The 21,933-nt window shown below is 42.9% G+C and overlaps 1 protein-coding gene across 15 annotated transcripts in view; it reads left to right on the forward strand.

Annotated features, from left to right (window-relative positions):
* Positions 1-18,978, forward strand: part of PLEKHA7 (pleckstrin homology domain containing A7) — a 249,007-nt gene extending 230,029 nt beyond the window's left edge. For 7 of the 15 annotated variants that reach the window (XM_074275168.1, XM_074275173.1, XM_074275172.1 and 4 more), the window contains 8 exons: positions 215-403; positions 555-672; positions 2,182-2,273; positions 4,361-4,561; positions 7,898-8,050; positions 11,253-11,386; positions 13,010-13,152; positions 16,022-16,128. In XM_074275168.1, the coding sequence (XP_074131269.1) occupies positions 215-403; positions 555-672; positions 2,182-2,273; positions 4,361-4,561; positions 7,898-8,050; positions 11,253-11,386; positions 13,010-13,152; positions 16,022-16,113 (1,122 nt within the window). In that variant the 3' untranslated portion in view covers positions 16,114-16,128. Of the gene's footprint in view, positions 1-214; positions 404-554; positions 673-2,181; positions 2,274-4,360; positions 4,562-7,897; positions 8,051-11,252; positions 11,387-13,009; positions 13,153-16,021; positions 17,051-17,404 lie in introns of those variants that run through there. The other 8 variants (XM_074275167.1, XM_074275171.1, XM_074275169.1 and 5 more) reach the window with 5 other exon arrangements.
* Positions 18,979-21,933: the final 2,955 nt, after the last annotated feature.

A 21,933-nucleotide genomic window follows, 5' to 3' on the forward strand; every position in this document is an offset into this window, starting at 1 on the left:
TGCTCTTTTCTTTCTTTCTTTTTTTTTAAAAAAGCTTTTTATTTTTCAAAACAAATACATGGATAATTTTTCAACATTAACCTTTGCAAAACTTTGTGTTCCAATTTTTCTCTTTTCCGCACCCCCTCCCCTAGTAGTCCGATATCTGTTAAACATGGTAAAATATTAAATCCAATATATGCACACATATTTCTACTTTTATTTTTCTGAGCAGGAAGACGAGGCCCCACCCCGACCCCCCCTTCCCGAGCAATACAGCCCCGAGGACCCTCCTCCTGCCGTGCCTCCTCTTCCTCGGGAAGCCACCATTATCCGTCACACCTCCGTGAGGGGCCTCAAGCGGCAGTCGGACGAGAGGAAGCGAGACCGGGAGCTGGGGCAGTGTGTGAACGGCGACTCCAAGGTGAGAGTCGGCAAGACGGACCCCTGCCAGGCCTGGGGGAGGAATCTGGGGGCCAGGAAGTAGGAGGCAGGCAGCAGGACCTCTGGGGGCTTTTACACTGGGGAGGGTCTCTGTGCTAACCCTGGACTGTCTCTGCATCTGCTTTCTGTAGGTTGAGCTCCGTTCATATATGAGCGAGCCGGAGCTGGCATCCCTCAGCGGCGACGTGAACCAGCCCTCCCTTGGATTTGTGGGCCCTGATAGCGGCTACCAGACATTACCTGGGAGAGGTGAGGCGGGCCCTGGCTGTTGGTAGACAGGAGAGCTAAGTTTCATCCTTTTAATAATTTTTAAAAATATACATATTTTAAACAATTCAATTTTTGAAAAGAATAATAATTTAATAATGATGATGATATTGATGATAGCATTATACAGAAATATAAGGTTTGCAGGGCACTTTGCAAATATGATTTCATTTGACCTTCACAGCTATTCTGTGAGACTGATGCTACTAGTATCCCCATTTTACAGATGAGTAAACTGAGGCAGAAACGGATTAAATGACCCAGAGTCCCATAGGTATTAAATAGGTGACAGAATTTGAACTCATCTTCTAGACCCCAAGCATACTCTCTATTCACCAAGTGCCCCTGAGAATGGAGTTTGATAAAAGTCATAACCCAGGCTGGGAGCCGAGGGAGATGCCCTCTCCTTCATCCGGGAAAGGCAAGGTACACTAGGCACTGCCTCCCAGTTCAGTCCATTAAGGAATCTCCCAGCTATTCACACACACCTGGAGTGCGGGCTTTGAAGGCAGAGGTACTGGTTTTAAATCTGTGCCCTTTTATTCATTCCCTGTGTGGGATTCAGCAGGTGTCCCAACCTCTCTGAGTCACAGTTTCCAGACTCTCGCTAGAAACATGGTGGGCATTCAATGCTTATTTATTATAAATTTTCTCCTTTCTAAAATGAGAGGGTTTGGGATGACGACTAATGTTCCCTCCAACGCATAACTCAATGAACCCGTGGCCTTGGAGAAGCCTTAATTGAAACCCTTTGTGTTGGGAGGTTTGTATATAAATATATACACATATATATACACAAACAAAATTTACATATACACATATACATTAAATATTTTCCAATTATGTGCAAAATACTTTTTTTTAACAATAATTTAAAAAAAATTTAAATTCCAAATTCTCTCCTTCCTGCCTCCTATAATTGATAAAATCAATTATACTTATGAAGTCTGGTAAAATAGCTGGGGTCCTTTGACCTGTGGCTGGGGAGGCTGGGGTGCGTCCCCTTGGTCAGGTCTCTCAAGTACATTGAGGTGGTTGATATTCTACCTTTTTTCCTTAAGAAGAAATCAAGTCTCAGAGAGAAGGAAAGTGACTTGCTTAAGAACACCTCGCTAATTAGAGACATACCTAGCCTGAAAACCTAGTTCTCTTCACTGTCCATCAGTTTTCTTTCCACCATATTATAGTGGACTATTTATTCAGTGCCCCCTGCCCTCTCCTTCTGGCCCCTTCCATGTGCAGAAGGGTAAGCCGCTGAACTGACCGCTCCAAACTGGTTGGGCTTTAGGGCTTGGTGGTTCCTGGATATTCGCAAGCTCTCAGATGAGGAGGAAGAAGGGAGAATCCTTGGCTGGCTCCCTCAGTCCGTTCTAAGGGCCGCAGAGAAGGGGAGATATTGGGCAGATTTGGGCAGTGGGTGGGCACTAGTAGGCACTAATTTTGGCCAGGCCATTGAAGTCCAATTCTTTTTCTCTTTTTTCCATTGCAAAGGTTTTTCTGGCTCCACATCCAGGCTCCAGCAGTCATCCACCATTCCTTCCTACGTTACACTCAGGAGGGGATTAAATGCCGATGGCTCAAAGGTAACCTCTGCAGGATGGCCCAAAGCTGTGGTCAGAAACTTGCTTGTGGTCCTGTGAGGTCCACCCTTGCTGTCCTGTGCTATAATCACTTTTCTTTTGAGGGAATTGTTTTCCAAACCCTCTCTCCTGGGTCAGTTGTCTAAGATGGGTTTGATAGGGTCCTCCCTAGAGGCAGGAAAAATAATTTCTTAAGTTCAGAAGATTAGTTTGTGGACAGTGAAAGATATGGAGGAGGAAAAAGAATAGCTATAAGATCTTTTAAAAATTAAAATTGATTTTTTTAATTACAAGATTGGTGCAGCTAGGTTATATGATGTATAGAGTCAGAATCTTCTCTCAGAATAATATTTTTAAACGTATAACATAAAATATATGGAATTACAAAAGAAACCAATTATATTAAAACATTTATCACAATGTAGACTCCAGGTTAAGAATAACTGTACATCTAGTGGAAATCTTCCTAGTCTGGGACTTATGCATCACGTACTTCATTATTTGTACCAAAGATGGTATTTTGAAAGTCAGTTTAGTTGTCATTTTTCATGTCTGATGCTCCACGACCCCATTTGGGATTTTGTTGGCAAAAGTACTGGAGTAGTTAGCGATTTTTCTCTCTAGCTCATTTTACAGATGAGGAAACTGAGGCAAATAGAGTTAAGTCTCTGGCCCAGGGTCACACAGCTAGTATCTTAAGGCTGGATTTGAATTTAGGAAAATGAGTCTTCCTGATTCCAAGCCCATTGGAACTCAGGTCTTCCTGACTCTAATCAGTGAGTGACCTAGTTACCCTTAAAGGTGAATTAGTATGAATCAGTTGCATCCCAGCAGCTGGAAAAACTAATGGAATTCCAAGCTTTCTTGGACAGGACAAAGAAAGAGGTTAAATATTGTGTTCAGTTTTTAGGTGTTATGTGCTCAGAAGCTTTGACAAGCCAGAGTGCACCCAAAGTCTTGTTACAAGGATGGTCAAGTTACTAGAAACTGTGTCATGGGAGGACGTTTTGAAGGAACTGAGGATGGTTAATCTGGAGAAGGGAAGACTTCAGGTGGCCATATTCATTGCCTTCCAAAATCTGAAAGGTGGACCTTCAAATGATGGAGGGATTACGTTTATTTTGCCTGGTCTCAAAACTAGAAGCCCTAAAAACCAAACCAAAACAAAACAAAAACCACAAGTCCTGGGGGTAGATAGAAGTTAATGGAGGCAGATTTCAACTTGATATGAAGAAAAATATTGTAATAATTAAGAGTCAGAGGATACCTGAAAGTATTTAGAGTAGGATCTGTGTTTAGGTCCCGACTTGGACAAATTTCTTACCCTCTTTCAATTTCAGACAACTCCCTAGGACTTAACTCTAGAGTCCTGAATATGTGTCTTCTGAGTTGTTACAGAGGGTTTCCCTTTGCAAAGGACATCACAGATCCTTTGCATAGTTGAGTCCATCCATGGAGGTCTTTATACAGAGGGAGGCTGTTGAAGATAGATGTCTACAGGATCTTCCATGACATGGAAAGTTCCTTATTTAATTGCAAATGAGATCAAACCAGTCCCTCCACTGCTGCTGAAATGAACTTCTCATAATGCAAGTCTGACTGCGCCACTCCCCTCAGTCCGCCATCTACTCCAGACAACTTTTTCAGATTTATTTCATAATCTTCTCTTTTCCATATTCCATAGTACATCCAAGCTGTCCTACCTTTCCCGCCTTATCTCAGCCTCCCTCCATGCTTTTGTCCAGGCTCCTCTGATTCAAGGACCAGCCCACTTCCCTTAGCATTAATATTGACTTCATCCTCCTCAAATAATTATACATGTACTTGTTGATATGTTATTTCCATCACTCCAGTTGGAATGTAAACTTCACGGGGGCAAGGAGTATCTTTTTCTTTTAAATTTTTAGTTTGAAATTTTATATACATTGGGCACTTAATAAATGCTCACTGGATTGAATTATGTAATCTCTGAGATTAGTTTCTATGAAAGTGTATTGAAGATACCACAGTGGCAAGAAGGTAGTACTGGTCATCTGAGACCTCCTGCGTCACTGAGGTTGTGTTCTGTCTGTCCCGTGCCTTCTTCTCAGAGACCCAAGAGTGCCTTGGAACGCCTGTATTCTGGAGACCACTTGAGGGGCAAAATGAGCGCCGAGGAGCAGCTGGAGAGAATGAAGCGTCACCAGAAGGCCCTCGTCCGGGAGCGGAAGAGAACGCTGAGCCAAGGCGAGAAACAGAGCATGTCCTCATCTCACGCCTTCAGCCGTCCCAGCCCTGGAGACCTCGGCTCAGTATGTTACTAGGAGGACCGGGCTGGGTGTGAGAGCCGTGTTTCCTCCCTCCCTCTTCGCACTTTAAGGCAGGGCTTCCTGAACTCCTCCTGAGTGAGCTGTTTGCTCCAACAGGGCTAATCATCTTAGTTAGGGTTTTCTCCTCAAAAGGAGGGATGTGTTTGGAGCAGGTGCCCAAAGAATGGGATGGGGACAATTCAGCGACAGACAGATAGACATAGACAATCAGAGAGAGACACAGAGAGATAAAAAGATGCAGAAAGAAACAGAGAGACAGAGAGACACAGACAATCAGAAATAGGGAGACAGAGAGAAACAGAAACAGAGAGAGACAGATGCAGAGACAGACAAATAGACACAGAGAGAGTCAGACAGACACTCTAGGATAGTAGATGTCTAGAGAGATATAATCAGTCTAAAGGTTCATTTCAGGAATCCCCTGGAGAGATCACCTTAGAAATTCTCTACAGTTTTTCAGAACTTTGTAACTGATTTTGTATGGTGGATGGAAGAGGAAGTCCAGTGATTTGCTAGGGAAGTAACCCAATAAAGAAACCATCCCTGGAAACTTCAAAACGTGTATCACCAAAGGGACTATGGGTATGTGTTAGGGCTCTGGTAGTGAACTATGACTTCAGTCGGATTTGGAAAATTTCCTTTGGAAGCCAGGATGTGTTTGGGCTCAAGCACAGGACGTGTAAATTTGTGATGCTCCCCTGGGTCACTAACCCAAGCTGAGCTAACACTGAAGTATCCTAATTCTCAGGAGTCCAAATGACACAGTCGTATTAGATGTTTCTCCCTCTCTTCCCCTCCCCCCCTCTCTCTTTCTCTTTCTCCCCCTTTCCTTCTCTCCTTCTCTCCCTCCCTACTTTACTTCTCTCCATCCTTCCTTCTCTCTCTCCCTTTATTCCCCCCTCCCTCTTCCTCCCTCTCTCTCCTCCCAAATTTTTGTTGAGTTGTGTGTTTCATGTTTAATAATGTGTTTCCCTAGATGTTTAGCCCGATTCTTCCTTACCTAATTCATTGCACAAGTTTTCTCGCTTTTAGAGTTATCGCTCATCATGCCTCTAATGCCTCTCGTTTTGTTCACAGAAGCTTCTCATTTATGTTGGACATTTCATAACTAGCCTATTTTGTTTTGACCAGGCTTCATTGCGTTAGCAGCTCTGCCTTAATAGTTTAGCCGAGCCCCCACCCCAAATGTGGCTTTTCCTCCTCCTCCTTCAGTCCTTGTCCTCCCCAGCCCAGTAATGCTGATTTGTGATTCACTTGTCTCTAGTCTCTGCATTGCTGCTCTGTTCCCTGCCAGGGAATACTCGTGGAGAGCTGGGCGTCACATGTTTATCTGAGTTTAGTCCTTCACCCTGGAAAGTATAAATATGTTCACAATCTTTGCACATTCCAGTGAGCTATGCCGACTCTGAGTATTTTCTTTTTTTTTTTTTTTGGTCATTTTAGTTCATCTGATAAATGTGCACAGTTTCTTAATGACACCTTTTGCTATTGTATTGACAAGAATTAATGATTGCAGTGAATATCAAATCCCTGCCCACGCTATCCCTGACCTGTAGTGAAGCAGCCTGTTTGTAGTATTAGTTTAGTGGCTGGAGATGAGCTTTGGAGGCGCTGACATGTACAGATCTGCAGATTTTCACTGGCTTGCTCGGCCTTAGTGTGTGGGTGACTGACTAAATAAAATAACAATGGCCTTTTTTTTTTTTTTTTTTTTTGCAACCAGGGTGTTTTAAAATGTAGAAAGAGTACAGATAACAGAGTGACTCTTGCATACCTTCTTGTGGGTTTTTTTTTTTATTGTTGGTTCTTTCTTTCTTTCTTTTTTTTAAGAAACACATGTACAAGTCTCTGCATTGACACCAATAAAAATGTTGCTTGATAATAATGGATTGATGTGTTTCTTACTAGACCGCACCATAGAATAAAGTGGCCCTCTTCTTTTTATGGAAGCAATCAAGCCTGGCTTAAACAAGTAGCAGACATTCTTCCAAGACTGGGAGAAACTACATTTCTTCTTTGTGGATCATTACATGAGTTCTCTATCACAGAAGCTTCAACGTCCTATTCTTTTCAAACATTCAGAATCATTCACCAAAGAGAGAGCGATAACCATTTTGATATGTAGAATGGAGAACTTGTGCATGAATGGGTGGAAATCAATTCATTTTAATCTTCATTATTATTGTCATTATTATTGTGGATAGATGTGTTTGAGTATCTGAAAAGTGGGGTGGGGAGAGAGGGAGAAGGGAGAGTTCAGACTTCTATGATCTAAGAGAAGAAAGGAATGAATCTTTACAAAATTCACCATAACATAATCAGTGTTAACACTTTTTATTACACAAGAGGCTAGACAATGGACTTTGCTGCTGTGACCCTAGGAAGATTCATCTATGTACAGAAAGAGGGTTATTAGAAGAGTTTTCAAGGTGCCCATGGTTTTGCCATTGAATTAAAAATGCCCTTAGTGATCCCAACATGAACCCACTTTAATTTTAGAGTGACTCGGCTCCAAAGCTACCTTCGGGTTCTGCGTGCTTAACCGTGGGCTGCCTCATTTGCTGATTTTCACAGCCATTTATATATGGAAAGAATTCCCTAATGCCCCCATTCTACTAAAAGATCAATGAAGGCCTTTGTTTTTCCCCATCTCCAAACCCAATATATTTGTCCTTCATTTGAGAAAGGAGCCTGTAGATTTGGAGCTGGAGAGGATCTTAGAGGTTATTGAATTCTATTTCCTTATTTCAGAAATGAGGGAACCGACATCCAAAGAAAGACAGATGGATTTGGGAAGGGTTAAGTGAGTAATAAGTAGCAGAAGCCTATTTGAGCCTATGACCACAGACTCCAAGTCCATCACTTTCCACTCCAGCACTCCACATTTGTTAGTCTCACTAGCAGGCCACCCTTGGAGGTGTTTACACAATACAGCTGATTGGGAGATTTGGACCAGAGCTCTGGCTGAGGAATCTAGGGTACCAGCTCGTCCCCCAGCTTACCCTCATCCCAACAGAGGTGAATGGCTCTGAGTCAGTATTCCACAGTGAGCCGACATCTCTTGGTTCTAGCCACGGGCTCCAGCGGTATTTTATAAATGTAGTTTATCCTAAGATTACAGATAAGCATCAGCTATTTACTACTTAAGGACACTAAGCCCTGGGAAGCAGGCTATTTGTTGAAAGGGTCAGAGATTTTCATTTTCCTCTCGACCGTTTCGATAACGGCTCCCAGCAGCCTGGGACCCCAAAAGGAATGGCAGGGCTCAGTTGGTAGGGTGCGATGACTGCTTTTTAACCCTCTTGTGTCTGTTACCAGTGGAAGCGAGAACAGGAGTTTGATTTGCAGTTACTTGAGAGAGCCATGCAAGGAGGGGAGAAAGATGAGGACGGATGGCTGAAAGTGCGGGCTACCCCCGTGACTGAGATGGACCTAGAACCTCAAGAGTATGACATAGACATCAACAGAGAGGTAAAGTGGGTGGGACGTCACCTTCCTGATGGAAGCGTTGCCTTCCATGGCCTTCTGCTCTCATAGGCTTTCTCAGGCTGGGGATCCTAAGGGTTTCTTCCTGTAGGTCATCATAAACTTTCCCTCTCGATAATCCCTCAAGGAAGGACCAGGTTAGGCTTCACATATGAGTTAGGATCTCAGTGTCAGCCCCAGGAAAGGAAGTGGCAGAAGGAAGAAATGTCCTCTCAAGAGCCGTTAAAGAAATATTCTCCACTTGGGAGCTGGAAGAGTCCTGGGGGCCAGGCTGTGAGAAACAGGGCTGAAGTAAGGGAGGCCAGATGGAGCGTACGGTGAAGAGTCCATAAAGTGCCTACTGTGTGCCTGGACTCTGGAATATCAAGGTAAAGAATGACCTAGGCCCTGACCTCAAGGAGCTTATAGCTTACAGAAGGAGACAGTGGATAAAGATGATACAGGAAAGTTTGAAAAAGGAAGGAAGGAAATAAGCATTTATCAAATGCCTACTATATTCCAGGCACTGTGTTAGGTGCATTAGAAATATTATGTTGTTTGATCCTCACAACAACCCAGGGAAGGCAAGAAACATTTATAGAGCACCTACTGTGTGCTAAACATTTTACAAATATTATCTCATCTGATCCTCACAACAACCCAGGGAAAGACAGAAACATTTATAGAGCACTTACTGTGTGCTAACCATTTTTACAAATATTCATTTCATTTCCACAACAACCAAGGGAAGAAATATAGAATACCTACTGTATGCTAAACATTTTACAAATATTATCTCATTGATTCTCACAACAACCCAGGGAAGAAACATTTATAGAACACCTACTGTGTGCTAAATATTTTTACAAATATTCATTTCATTTCCACAGCAACCGAGGGAAGAAACATAGAATACCTACTGTGTGCTAAACATTTTACAAATATTATCTCATTGATTCTCACAACAACCCAGGGAAGAAACATTTATAGAGCACCTACTGTGTGCTAAACATTTTTACAAGTGTTATCTCACTTGATCTTCACAACAATCCAGAGAAGAAATATTTATAGAGCGCCTACTGTGTGCTAAACATTTTACAAATATTATCTCACTTGATTCTCACAACAACCCAGGGAAGAAACATTTATAGAGCACCTACTGTGTGCTAAACATTTTACAAATATCATCTCATTTGATCTTCACAACAATCCAGGGAATCTGACACATTAACTGTGTGACCTCTCCCCCCGCCCCCAGCAGCATCACTCAGACTATCTGATTCTCATTTTCATCTGTAAAATAGAAAAAAATAATAACTCCCATCCCATAGAACTTGCAGCTAAGTGATAGATAATGGATAAAATTCTAGTCCTGCAGTCAAGAAGACTTACTGTCCTGAATTCAAATCTAACCCTACTAGCTATTGATCCCAGGCAGGCCACTTAGCTCTTTTTTGACTCAAAATTTTTTTTATCTGTAAAATGAACTAGAACAGGAAATGGCAAACCACTTCACTATCTTTGCCAAGAAAACTCCAAATGGGGATACAAAAAGTCAGACAGAACTGAACAAAAAAGGATTATTCTACAGATCAAATGAGATAGCATAGAGAAAGCACTTTGCAAACCTCCAGGTGCTATAAAATGTGATTATTGTAATTATCGCCCAGCTCGCTGGCTCCCAGAACAGTCGAGCAGTATTTGGGGCAGAAATGGCTCCATCCAGGTCCCTCTGGGCCAATCTCTTGACCACTGAGCCCTTCCTCTTGCTATATGAGACGGCCAGGAGCTCGCCCAGTTATAGGCCCTTTTCTGGAAACAATCTCCCATATCCTGTCCTGGATGGCTGCTCTTGTGTCACTCAGGAAGTTCTTTCTTATCTCTAACCTAAATCCCTCCTGCTGTAATGAAATCACACTTCCTCTTCATTTGCTCCCCATGGGAAACAGAGAACAGTTTGTTAACATTCCCTCATGAGAGAGGTAACAATTATGAATCCGAGTCTGAGTGTGTCCTTAAGTTGGATTCAACTTGGTTTTTAAAAATTTGATCAAACACGATCAAATTCAGCCTTTGAGCGTTAGGGAGAAACCTGCCAGCTGAGCCTGTGCTGGCTGACTCCAGTCCTGGAGGAAGTCCTAGCAGTATGATTTGGGACCTTCCTCCCACCAGTTTACCTTGACCCCCTGTTTTTTTTTCCTCCACAACTTACCTGTCGATATTTGATCCCCTGGCTTAGAACAAAATATTTTATAGAGTTGTTGTGACAATCTAATGAAAACACAGTACTTTGCAAAATTGTGAGTACAATAATGGCCATTCTTAATAACTAACATAAAATTTAATAACTAGTCTCTTTACTTTAATAATTTAATAACTAGTATAAAATGTTACTTAATAACTAATTTTATTTATTTAATAATAATTACATATCATTTCACAATCATGAAATAATATATATTGTTGAATTATTTAGCTATTATTATCCAGAACTCAAAGAGTTCTTCGTCTGGGTTCATCCAAACCACTCTAACCATATTGAGCAAGGTTTCCCAGCTTTGGGTCTCAGTTTCCTCCTCTGTAAAATGACAACTGGAAGATTTCTAAGATCCCTTTAAGCTTTAAATATGGGTCAGAAAGGCAAAAATTTGGTCCTGACCTCTAAGAGCTTAACATTCTTTTTTTTTATATTATAAGTTTATTTTTAATACACATGTTTTATGAATCATGTTGGGAAAGAAAAATCAGAGCAAAAGGGAAAAAACTATGGGAGAAATTAAAAAAAAAAAAACAGAAAAAAGAAGTGAACATAGCAAGTGCTGATTTACATTCCGTTTCCTTACATCTTTTTCTGGATGCAGAGAGAGCGCACATTTTTTTTTTCCCCCCTGAGGCTGGGGTTAAGTGACTTGCCCAAGGTCATACAGCTAAGAGCGCACATTTTGGGGAAGCTAGGTGGATAGAGCACCGGCCTTGAATTCAGGAGGACCCGAGTTCAAATCTGGTCTCAGACACTTCACACTTCCTAGCTGTGTGACCCTGGGCAAGTCACTTAACCCCAGCCTCAGAGAACAAAAAACAAAGGAGACGTTAGGTGTTTCACTATCAGTCCGTGCTGGTGGGTTGACAGTAACCAGAGGGCTTCAAAGGCAGTGGGGCACATGTGTATCAGGTTCAGACTTTCTCTTTATTCCTTCTGTTTGTCCAGCTGTCCAAGCCAGACAAGGTGTCCATTCCCGAACGCTATGTGGACTTGGAACCCGAGGAACCACTCAGCCTGGAAGAGTTAGAGGCGAGGTTCCGCAAAGCTGAGAAGATCCGCAACCTCCTCACCCGCTCCAGGTCAGCTCTGGCCATATACTGAGATGGTTCAGGTCAGGCAAGCACGGGGCTAGCCTCCCAACATTCAGGATTGTTAAAGAGTCCTCCGGCAAGTGACTTGCTGAGGTGTTCCTGGGTCCCGGGAGACTCTTCCTATGGAAGACGACCTACATAGGCAGATCCTCACAAAGCGGAGTTGTTGGCTCAGTTAACCACCCACACTGTGCTGCCAGTTAAGGACTAGCTGATTTCAGAGAGGGTGACTTCTTAAGGTACAGATTATTTTGTCCAAAAAAAATTCATGAGGGGCAGCTGGGTGGCGCAGTGGATAGAGCACTAGTCCTGAAGTCAGGAGGACCTGAGTTCAAATCTGGTCTCAGACACTTAATACTTCCTAGCTGTGTGACCCTGGGCAAGTCACTTAACCCCAGTCTCAGGGGAAACAAATTCATGAAACCAAAGATCAAGTGTGGAGGAATTAGGCAATTAAATAAATAAATAAACAAATAAATAAGTGGATGAATAGATGGATGAATAGGTAGCCAAACAAATAAATGGTTGACATTTGCATAGCTATTTTAAGGTTTGCAGAATACTTTATACACATGATCTCATTTTATTCTCTTAGCACCCTAGTGTGATGGCTGCCCACTTTGCTATCCCCATTTTGCAGATGGGTAAAAACTAAGATTCATGGGAGTTTAAGGGACTTGCCCAGAGTCATATAGCTAATGGCAGAGGTAGGATTTTAATTCGGATCTCCCTGATTCCATCTTCTATACCAGCTTGGCCTCTATTTGTGTCACTGGAGGGAATACCCACATCGATGAGGTTATGGTTCTTTTAAGTGTTATCATCATTTCTCTCTCAGACATCGAGTTGAAATGGCCTGCTTAATCCTGCAGGAATTCAGAGACAGTGTCCAGATAATAACTGCTGATAAATAATAGTCATTTGAGGGTTACATAGAAATTTGTATATATTATTTCATTTTATTCTCACATAATGGGGGCTCATGCCATAGCTGATAGAGAGGCAGCTGCAAAACCAAGAAAATCCAGGTTTAAGTCCTTCTGTTTCATATTGACTGTGTGACCCTAGGCAAGTCATTTCTTCTCTCAATGATCTCAGTAACTCTCTAGGACTTTATATTTCAGAGAAGTAACTGACCTGCATTTGTAGAAAGTGTTTCCTCACCTGCCAATCCAATCCCTGCCACTTTATCCAAACCTCACAGCAGTCTTGTGAAGTAGATATACTATTAATGTTTCCATTTTATAGATGAAGAAATGGAGTTTAAAAGATGTGCTAGTGTGATAGAATGAAAAGTGAGCTAGATTTAAATACAGAAGACCTGAGTTCAATTCCAGCCTCTAATACTCTGTCTCTGTGACTAGTATTGGAGGCTCTGGAGTACACTGTTGATCTTTGGTTTTCCTTATACATTGAGCATGTTTTTGCAGGAGAGATAAGTGGGGCAGGTAAAGGATGCAGAAGTTCCACCTGGGTTGCAGGTTCAGGGCTCTTGTATAAAGTTGATCACCTTGCTGCCCAGAGGAGTCTGGGTATATAGGAGAGGGGAATGTCCTTGCTCCCTGAAAGGAGTACTTTTGCCTGCATCCAGCTTCCTTTCTTGGTTTCTAGCATGCACACCCTCCAGCCTCTGACCACCCAGGACAAACATCGCTCAGCCGACCTGGACTCCCAGCTTCAAGAACAAGAGCGCATCTTCCACATCTCCCACACTCTGGCTTCGGAAGCCTCCCAGCGTAGCAAGCAGGTGGCAGGTAAGCCTTGTAGCTTCCTGTCCCAAGGGGCTGCTTGTGGCAGGCTCCTTCCTGAGCTCTGGGAGCTAGCCAGGTTGCCTTCTCACATGTCACCGTCACTTACGCACCCTCCCAAGGAGGCAGTGAGCCCCTGGCTGGGCTGTGCTCCCCCAGGGACAGGAGGTTCCTGCCAAGAGGGGATTGATTTCTTTACAAGAGGCAAGAAGACACTGTACTAAGTCAGACTCTCAGTCCTGAGGAGGAAGAAGTAACCCAGTGGTCTGCCCACCAATCTCAAGTTTTAGGTTGTTTTGCAGGGAGAGTTGGGGAGTGGGATTTATGGTTGAGGAGGAGAGGGTGGGCCAGGGGCAGTTCTCAGCCTCTTACCAAGGTAGTCAGTGTGTCAACTTTGCTCCCAAAAGGAGGATTTAAAACTTAGTCCTGTCTCTGGGGCCGTCGGGGTGAACGATGGGATTTGCATTTATGGTGAATGAACTGGAGAGATGGTTTTCTGAGACTCTTTTTGAGGACTAAGTAGGAGGAGAGGGAATGGGCTGGCCCTCCCCCAAGGCCCAGCAGGTGGGCTGCCTGCCCTTCGGTCCTGGTCCTGCTTGTCCGATTTAGGCCAATTTGGCTTAACTAAATGCTTGTCCATAATGACCCTCTTTACTCTCTCCTCAAACTGAATTTTTCTAGCTTTCTCTCCACAGCGGTGGCCAAAGCAATGTTTTTACACTGGCCGTCTAGATCAGAGCTGTCAGAAGTATTTCAAATATTCTATTTGAGTGTGAAGACTTCAAATTTGCAAAACTTTGTGTTTAAAATTTTTCTCCCTCTTTCCCCCTTCCCCAAGACAGCACGCAATCCAGTATAGGTTAAACAAAGCAATTCCTCTAAACCTATTTCAGTATTCGCCATGTTGCACAAGGAAAATCAGATCAAAAGGGAAAAAAAACAGAAAGGGAAAAAAGCAAGTAAACAATAACAAAAAGGTGAAAATACTATGCTGTGACCCACAGTCAGTCTTTATTATTCTCTCTCTGGATGTGGATTGCATTTTATATCACAAGTCTGTTGGAATTGCCTTGAATCACCCCATTGTTGAGAAGAGCCAAAGCCATCACAGTGGATTGTCACATAATGTTGCTGTTACTTTATACAATGTTCTCTTGATTTTGCTCACTGCCCTCAGCGTCAGTTCATGGAAGTCTCTCTGAAATCATCCTGCTGGTCATTTTTTATAGAACTACAACCTTCCTACTTATATATATTTCATTCTATCTGATTTCTTCTAATCCTCTGGAATATTTCGTTAAAGATCTCAAGTAGCTTTCCTTCTATTCACTTAGTTCAACACAGGGACTGCTATACACAGGGCACAGGGCTTGGCTTGAGACATGATGTATTCAAATGTAAACGAGTTTATCTTCTTTGGGTCATTGGTGTCATGTGCAAGTTTGACAGCACTGCTATTAATTTCTGGATCTAAGTCATGGGTAAACGTTGAGCACCTAAGAGCCCGTGTCCTTTGAAGCAACTGTTCTCTGTCCTGGTGCAAATTCCTTCCTAGCTAGGACCTTCCAAGTGACCAGGGAGCCTGAAATCCTGCACATCTCCCCTTGAGTCCAAAGTCTTTAATAGGAGGAAAGTCACCTGAATAGAGATCTTTACATGGTCTGAGATCCCATTAGTCGTGGGTGAGGTGGATGGGAGTTTGGCTGCTAAGTCACTGAGCTTTCAATCTCCTAGCATCCCCAGATTTTCCATGTGAACCCCATGCACTTGATAATCATTTTTTTTAATCCAAGTGTAATCATTTACACTTACTCCTATTAAATATATTTTTTAATAAATTTGGTCAAAAATACTCTGGTTTTTCATTACTCTAGACTTTACCAGCCTTGTGGTTTATAGTATTCACCTTTGCAAAACCCTGTGTTCCAAATTTTTCTCCCTCCTCTTCTCCAGAGAGCAAGCAACATGACATAGGTTAAACGCACCCACTTCTCTTAATGAACTGCAAGATCTCATCCCTTTGGTGAGAATGAGGCTTGTGGTTTGTATTTTTTTTTTTTTTTTTTTGAGCTTCCATAGTTCACAGCTGACTGATCAGGCTTCGGATCCCCTGAAACCTTCTGATCTTTTCATATGAACCTCATTATTCAAAGTTGATTTTTATTTTTGTTATTTATATTTATTCCCATTCAATTTCATTCTGTTAGATTTCTTCTAGTGCTCTGGAATATTGTTAAAGATCTCAAAGTAGCTCTCCTTCCTCCATTCACTCCACTCAGGACTACCCATATTCAATGTGTTTTTCCCAACATACGCTCCCACACCACTGCCTCCACCTCTTCCCAGTACTTTACACTGACTATTTGGTCTGAGGTAGACCCAGAAGCTGAGCTACAGGGCTAATTATGCAAAAGATGCCTTTACTGATGGGAATTCTTATTTCCTTTCTGACCTGCGCTTGCTCTTAATGGGAATATTTGCCACACGCTTAATTTTAAAGCCTGGTAATCGCCCGCTTGGATGTGGGCTAGCATGTCTAGAACAGAATCTCCAGATCGGAAAACAGAGATGTTCTGATGTTTTCTTGCATGTGATCTGCTCTCCCTGACTTTTACCCCCTCCAGGGCTTTAAGATCCCAGAGGATGCTGGGTTCCCTCCAGCTGGGGCCAGCCTTGGGGATGACTGCCTCCCTCACCGCTCCTCCCCACCCCCCCAATCCCCGTAATGCCCTGGGACTTGAGGCGGGGCGACCCTGGTGAGGTTCCCGCTGCCCTCTCACAGCAGGTGTTTGGGGTGTCCGGCTGGTTGTTGGGGACTTGTTTGTATCAATCCCGTGTCTAACGCGCTGCTTAATTCCTGTGTGATTCTGTCTAGCTCAACAGTCAGCCTTGCTGTCCAAGGGCCTCCCCTCACCTTCTGTACCACAGCCCCCCTTAAGCAATGGATTTCACTACACGTTTGTCTAAGCACTTCCAAGTAAGCACTAATAACCGCGTCCGCTTGGCGTGCCTGGCTTGCCTCTGTGGTGCTCTGTCCTGGATGCCTCATTGCCCTGCAGTGTGGAGCATGTCCCTTCCTAGATGCTTCTCCTCGAAGTAGTGATGGCTCGGGAGCCGATCCCCCCTCCCGATTTGTTTCAGCTCTAGCCGGGAGGGACCGTTTTAGTTCGATGTAGTCGCCTCTCCTTCCTAGCTGTGTGTCTGGGTGAGTCCCTTAACCTTCCCAAGCTTTGGTTTAAAATACAGACGCACACACACAACAGCAAAAATCTAGGGGAAAAATAGTGGATGATCATCCCAGCTCCGGCAACCTCCCAGGGTTGTTGTCATGGAGATCAAATGAGTCAGTAGCAGAGGAAAAACACTTTGAAAATTATGAGGGAAAACATTCCTGTATCCTCCGGGACCAAGATTCGTCACCGAATCTCGGAGTTCAAAAGGAATCCAGTGACTCGTCCAATGTTATTGCAAAGGAATCGCAACAGACTCCAAGAGGTGCCGTATAAGTGGGAAAGGCTATTACTTTCTTACTGCATGATGCAATCAGATCTCGGTGCACTGGTTCCTTACCACCTGAAATCTGCAGAAAATATATTTTGTCCGTTCTCCCAGTAATCCAGGTTCATTTTGACAACAGGTCGGAGATCGTTCCTTGTAGGGAAGAAAATGTTAGATTTCTGCCTGTGCTAGAAGGCTAGAGATGGAAAGTCAACAGCAGTGGCCGTCCAATTTCCCTCTCTTGTTTTATGGAAAAGGAAACTGATTCAGGAGGGGGAGATAAAGTGATTTGATAGATTATCGCCCATTTTCTTTACTCATAGATTTAGATTCTTGGAGCTGAAAAGGACAGCATTTGTCATTTTCCAGATGAGAAAACTGAGGCACGGGGGGTTAAGAAACTGGCCCAAGATCACACAGATGGCTAATGGCAGTGTTATAACTTAGAATCTAGTCTCTTGACGCCTCTTCATCTTTGCCTTATATCACCTCGCCTCCCTCCCGAGGTGCCCAGAAATTGTGAGGAGCCAGGCCAGGAGGGAGTCCGGGGTCCGCAGCCACGGGCAGCCCCTCTGCTTGTGTGCCCGGTCATGTCAGCCTGCGCTCCTGTCGTGTGTGTGTGTGTGTGTGTACACGTGTGTGCGCCCACATGCACAGACATGCTTCTCATCCCGCTCGTGTGCCCTGTTTCTTCAGTCTGCGGGCGATGGCAGCGACCCCTGCCTGGCTCCTAACTGTATTCTGTTTTATTTTGTGCCAGCCCAAGCAGTAACTGACCAGTGAACCGCGTCCTGGAGAGAGGCCTGGAGACGAGAGCCGCAGGAGCCGGTGCCCTTGGAGAAGATCCCTCATTTTCCCCAAAGGGAATTCCAAGAACCTAGGGAGAGGGGGGAAGGGACCTCCTGTCCCCCAACAATCCTGTAGGCTAGTTACGCGCACACACACACACACACACACACACACACACACACACACACACACTTTTGATTTAGTTCTGACTTTTATATGTGTATAAAAAGGCACTTTTAATAATGCTGTACAATACTGACACTGTATTTTAGAAACTATATTTTTTAACAATCTCAAAGGCTGAGTGGATGGAAAGGTATTTATATAGCTATGGAGGGGGTTGGGGGGCACACATACAGCTTCAGGTACACATTTAGAGGGGATGGATTTAGAGAATCTTAAACCATCACTGATGCTCAAAAAGCTTCAGTTATGCTTGAGATAAACCGAGAGGAATTGAGCCGGAGAATGTCTTTCTGGGAGCTGGAGCCAAGAGACCACAGGATTCTGCCGGGAGGAGCGAGCTGCCCATCCCTCCCGCTGTCTCACCGCAGACAAGGATTCACATCCTGCCTTCAAGGTCATTTACGCCGAACAGCGGCATCGTTAGCAGGAGCTGCAGACTCCAGCTACCTCTTGGTCAGAGGTGTGCAGAGGCCGGATTCTGACCAGCCGGGCACCTCCTGGCGAGATACACACTTGCGGAGTATGTACCTTTAGAAGGAGTTAGGTCTTCTACCAGAATTTTTAAAAAATAATGAAATGAATGAATAAAAATTGGAAATAGCAAACGGAAAGAAGCAGCAATTCAGGTCGTATAGTAAGCAATAACTGAATCCAGGGGGTGCTTGATCAATGCATCTGGAATTTTTATTCAGTGGTTTTCAAATGCAAGACATGGTGTGCTGAAGGGGCAAGTCTGGAAGGGTCTTTGCTGTCCTGCTGGTGGCCCTTGCTTTTGGGGACCTCGACCTTCACAAGCCCCTCCTTGTTGGCTGATTGTCTTGGACCAGTCGCCAAAGGTGGGCAGCTGGAGTCCCAAGAATCATGGTAGTACATTGTAGAAGGAAAACATTTTCCTGCAGAAACTTGGTTTCCTACAAAAATGAAAGGCAGAGTGACACAAAAGGACTTTGGGTTAAACAGCCAGCCTGGAAGGAGAAGGGAACAGCTCATCGAGATGTTTGCAGTGTTTTGCAAGACTTTTAATGTGTTCCAGTTATGTTTTCCTGCATTGAAAAAGAGAAAAAGTTTTTTTTAAAAAAATCTAGTGAGTGGAACTACAAGTTGCTAATTAATATAAAAATTCCTATTGTTTTTTTTTGACTCTATTCAGAAAAAAAAAATTATTCTTGAAGGTATTTAGAAGACACAGTCTATTTTTAAGTCACTCCAGTTACTGCCAGTGTCAACTTCATATAACACTTGCCAAAATGAAATGGTTTTATTTTTGCCTTTATAAAAAATTTTGTTGGAAAAAAAAGGAAATGAATATTTTGCAAGAAAAAGTTAATTTAAATAAAAGTGTAAGGGTTTGCAAAAAAATATATATGTACAGATTAAAATATTAACCAGACATGTTTCCTGGCTCTTTCTGGGAATCCTAGTAAATGGCCGTTAATGGATTTTTCCACATATTTTGAAATCTGCTCTGGCTGCCCAGTGTCATGTGAGCCTCCTTTATATTTTGACTCAGCCTTGGAGAGCACCCCTCACTTGCAACAATTTCTTGATATTTGGTTTAATAAGATATTGGGGAGGAGGGGGTAGGAAAAACGCAAATGTTTCCAGGGTTCACATGGTTATTCTGCAGCTGCTGAGCCACTCTGAGGACCGACTTTTTTTTTTTTTTTTTTCTTTTCTTTTCCATTTAGCAGAACAGAAAACAAGGAAAAGTGGGTTTTACTCCAGACCTGGTACTGGAGGCCTACTTCAGGGATGGGGCTCCCAGATCTAACCCACTGAAGACTGGGGTCCCATTGAATAGCATTAGCTCCTGAATGAGGCCCCAGTAAAAGAAAATAAAAATCCCATTCAGTCTCAAGTGATATCGTTTAAAATTTTTATTTGTTTGCGTTCCCCAAATGCTTCAGTGACAAGGTATCGCTTGAAATGTGAAAGGAGGATCATTCGCAAGATGAGAACCAGTGCTTCAAAGTGACTTTCCAACTATTTGAAGTGGGGAAATTGGATTTCAAGGTGTTTAATAAACTCAGGAGCCTGCTCTCTTAGGCCTCTGAACCAGAACTGGGGGAGGGAGGGGAGAAAGGCGGGAAATAGAAATAATTCTGGTTTGTTCTTGGTGATGTGACTTTGCAACTATAAATCAAAGCAAGTTTTAAAGAAGAAATTCCAGAGATGACCTTGAAAAATAGCCACACCTCAAAGCACACTTTTCACTGCCACTGTTAGTATTTCTAATGTTCTTGAGCCCTCTGCTGGCAACTTCTCATATATAAACCTAAGACATATCTGTTTTTTTTTTCTTCCTTTTCTCCCTCCTCTCTTCTCTCTCCCTTTCTTCCTCTTCATTGCCTCCTCTCTTTTCCATTCATCCCCTTCTCTCCTTTTTCTGCCCTTGTTCTCCCCTCTGCTTTTTATTTTCTTTCCTTCTCTTTTCCTCTTCTTTTCTTCTTCCTCTCTTTCCTTTATCCCCTCTTCTCTCCCTTCCTTTTTCCCCTTCTCTCCTTTTTTCTCTCTTCTCTCTTCCCTTTCTCCCTCTTCTTTCTTTTCTCTTTCCTCTCTTTCCTTTATCCCCTCTTCTCTCCCCTTTTCCCCTTCTCTCCTTTTTTTCTCTCTTCTCTCTTTCCTTTCTCCTTCTTTCTTTTCTTCTTCCTTTCTTTCCTTTCTCCCCTCTTCTCTCCTCTTTCATTTCTCCCCTTTTCCTTTTTTTCTCTCTCCTCTCTTCCCTTCTCTTTCTCTCCTTATTCCTTGCTTGACTCTGAGTTTTTCTTTAATTTTGCAAAGCTAAGAACTAACTGGCTGTTGACATCTTCTTGAGCACAGCACATTCAGGGGGAAAGTGTGCTCATGTGAATTACTGTCCGTACTTTAGCCAGTTACCAGATTCAGTTCAGTGGTTTGGCTCTGCCCCATAGAATGTGTGTGCATGAGTTTGTATTTGTGCACACACATGTATTTATGAGGCTGTATGTATACATGAGTATATTTTGTATGTGCCTATAATTTATGTACATATATACATGTATATGTATCTACATGCATGTATTTATATACATGTGTGTATATATATAATTTTTTTTAAGGGTGAGTATAGAGAGTCTCCCTAGATCAGCATTATCAGGGGTCACCCATCACCAAATGCATTCTTGTTTACGACTGTTTGGAAGGCTAAGTAATAATTTGTTTATTTAAGCATGATTATATCTTCCTGACCACTGTCATTCTATGAAAATCCAGAGGAGATTGGATCTTTCTTTGGCAAGAAAATGAGACTATGGCAACTTGTACATACTGAGAAAATCAAGGGTGCTACATTTTTAATAACCAATGAAAACTAATCAACCTAAAACAACTTCAGGTAAAATAAAATGAATCCAGCTGATGACAGCTGGGAAAATAGGGCTCTACTCAATGAGTTGATAATGATCACTTGCTTTTATCATAGTAGGAGCTGAATTTGGTTCTTAGCAAGGCCAAGATCTGAAATGACATTAAACAGTTAATTTCATCAATAACCATAAGATCTCAAATGAAAAATTACTAGGTTTGTCTGCTCTTCCTTAATTCTACCAAAATCCTGGCTTCCTCAACCCAAAAAGGGCATTTGTTATCAGATGCTGAGATTATGTATGCACATATATTTCAAATATATCACTTATTTTCCATAGAAATCCCTTTTTCTATTTGCTGACTTATCAGATAGTGAGCAGTTAGATATTAGCTCGCCTCCTGGGGCGACCTGGCTTTGGAGCCTGTTGGTTGGGCTTCTTCCTGGTTGATGGACTGTTTTGCTGAGCTAATGGGGCTTCGGTCTAAAGGTCCCCACACCCCTTGACCTGATCATCTGAGGAGTGAGGTTCAGTTGTCTGACTAAGGGGAAAAGGAACAGTTAAAAAACGTCCTGTATTGGATCTCTCTTCCCTGGTCCTCACAATAACTAACCAAGACCCTGTAACATATTAGGCTTGCATTCTCTGAGGGAGGATTCACTGTTTCCTTCTGGGTTCCTGATGAGTAAAGGTTATTCTTCTAATCCTCACACCAAATTTCCCAAGACTTGGAAGTCGAATACCCTGGTCCCTCTGCTTCTGATTAATGTCGCGGATGTGTGAAAGAATTTGCCTGTGTTGTTCGCGGTTATAAAAAGAACAAAGCCACGTACAGGAAAGAGACATGAAAAATGGCAATCTCCTTTCCACCTGGTAAACATCGCCATTGGTTAGCTGGCTCTACTCAAAAGGCTAACATTCTCATTGCTCTCCTAGCAAAAGAAACCTTTCTTCAGAGGGGCGCGGTACAAAGGAAAAATACAAAATG

Source organism: Sminthopsis crassicaudata, chromosome 6 (genome assembly GCF_048593235.1).
Source record: "Sminthopsis crassicaudata isolate SCR6 chromosome 6, ASM4859323v1, whole genome shotgun sequence".
Lineage (NCBI taxonomy): Eukaryota > Metazoa > Chordata > Mammalia > Dasyuromorphia > Dasyuridae > Sminthopsis > Sminthopsis crassicaudata.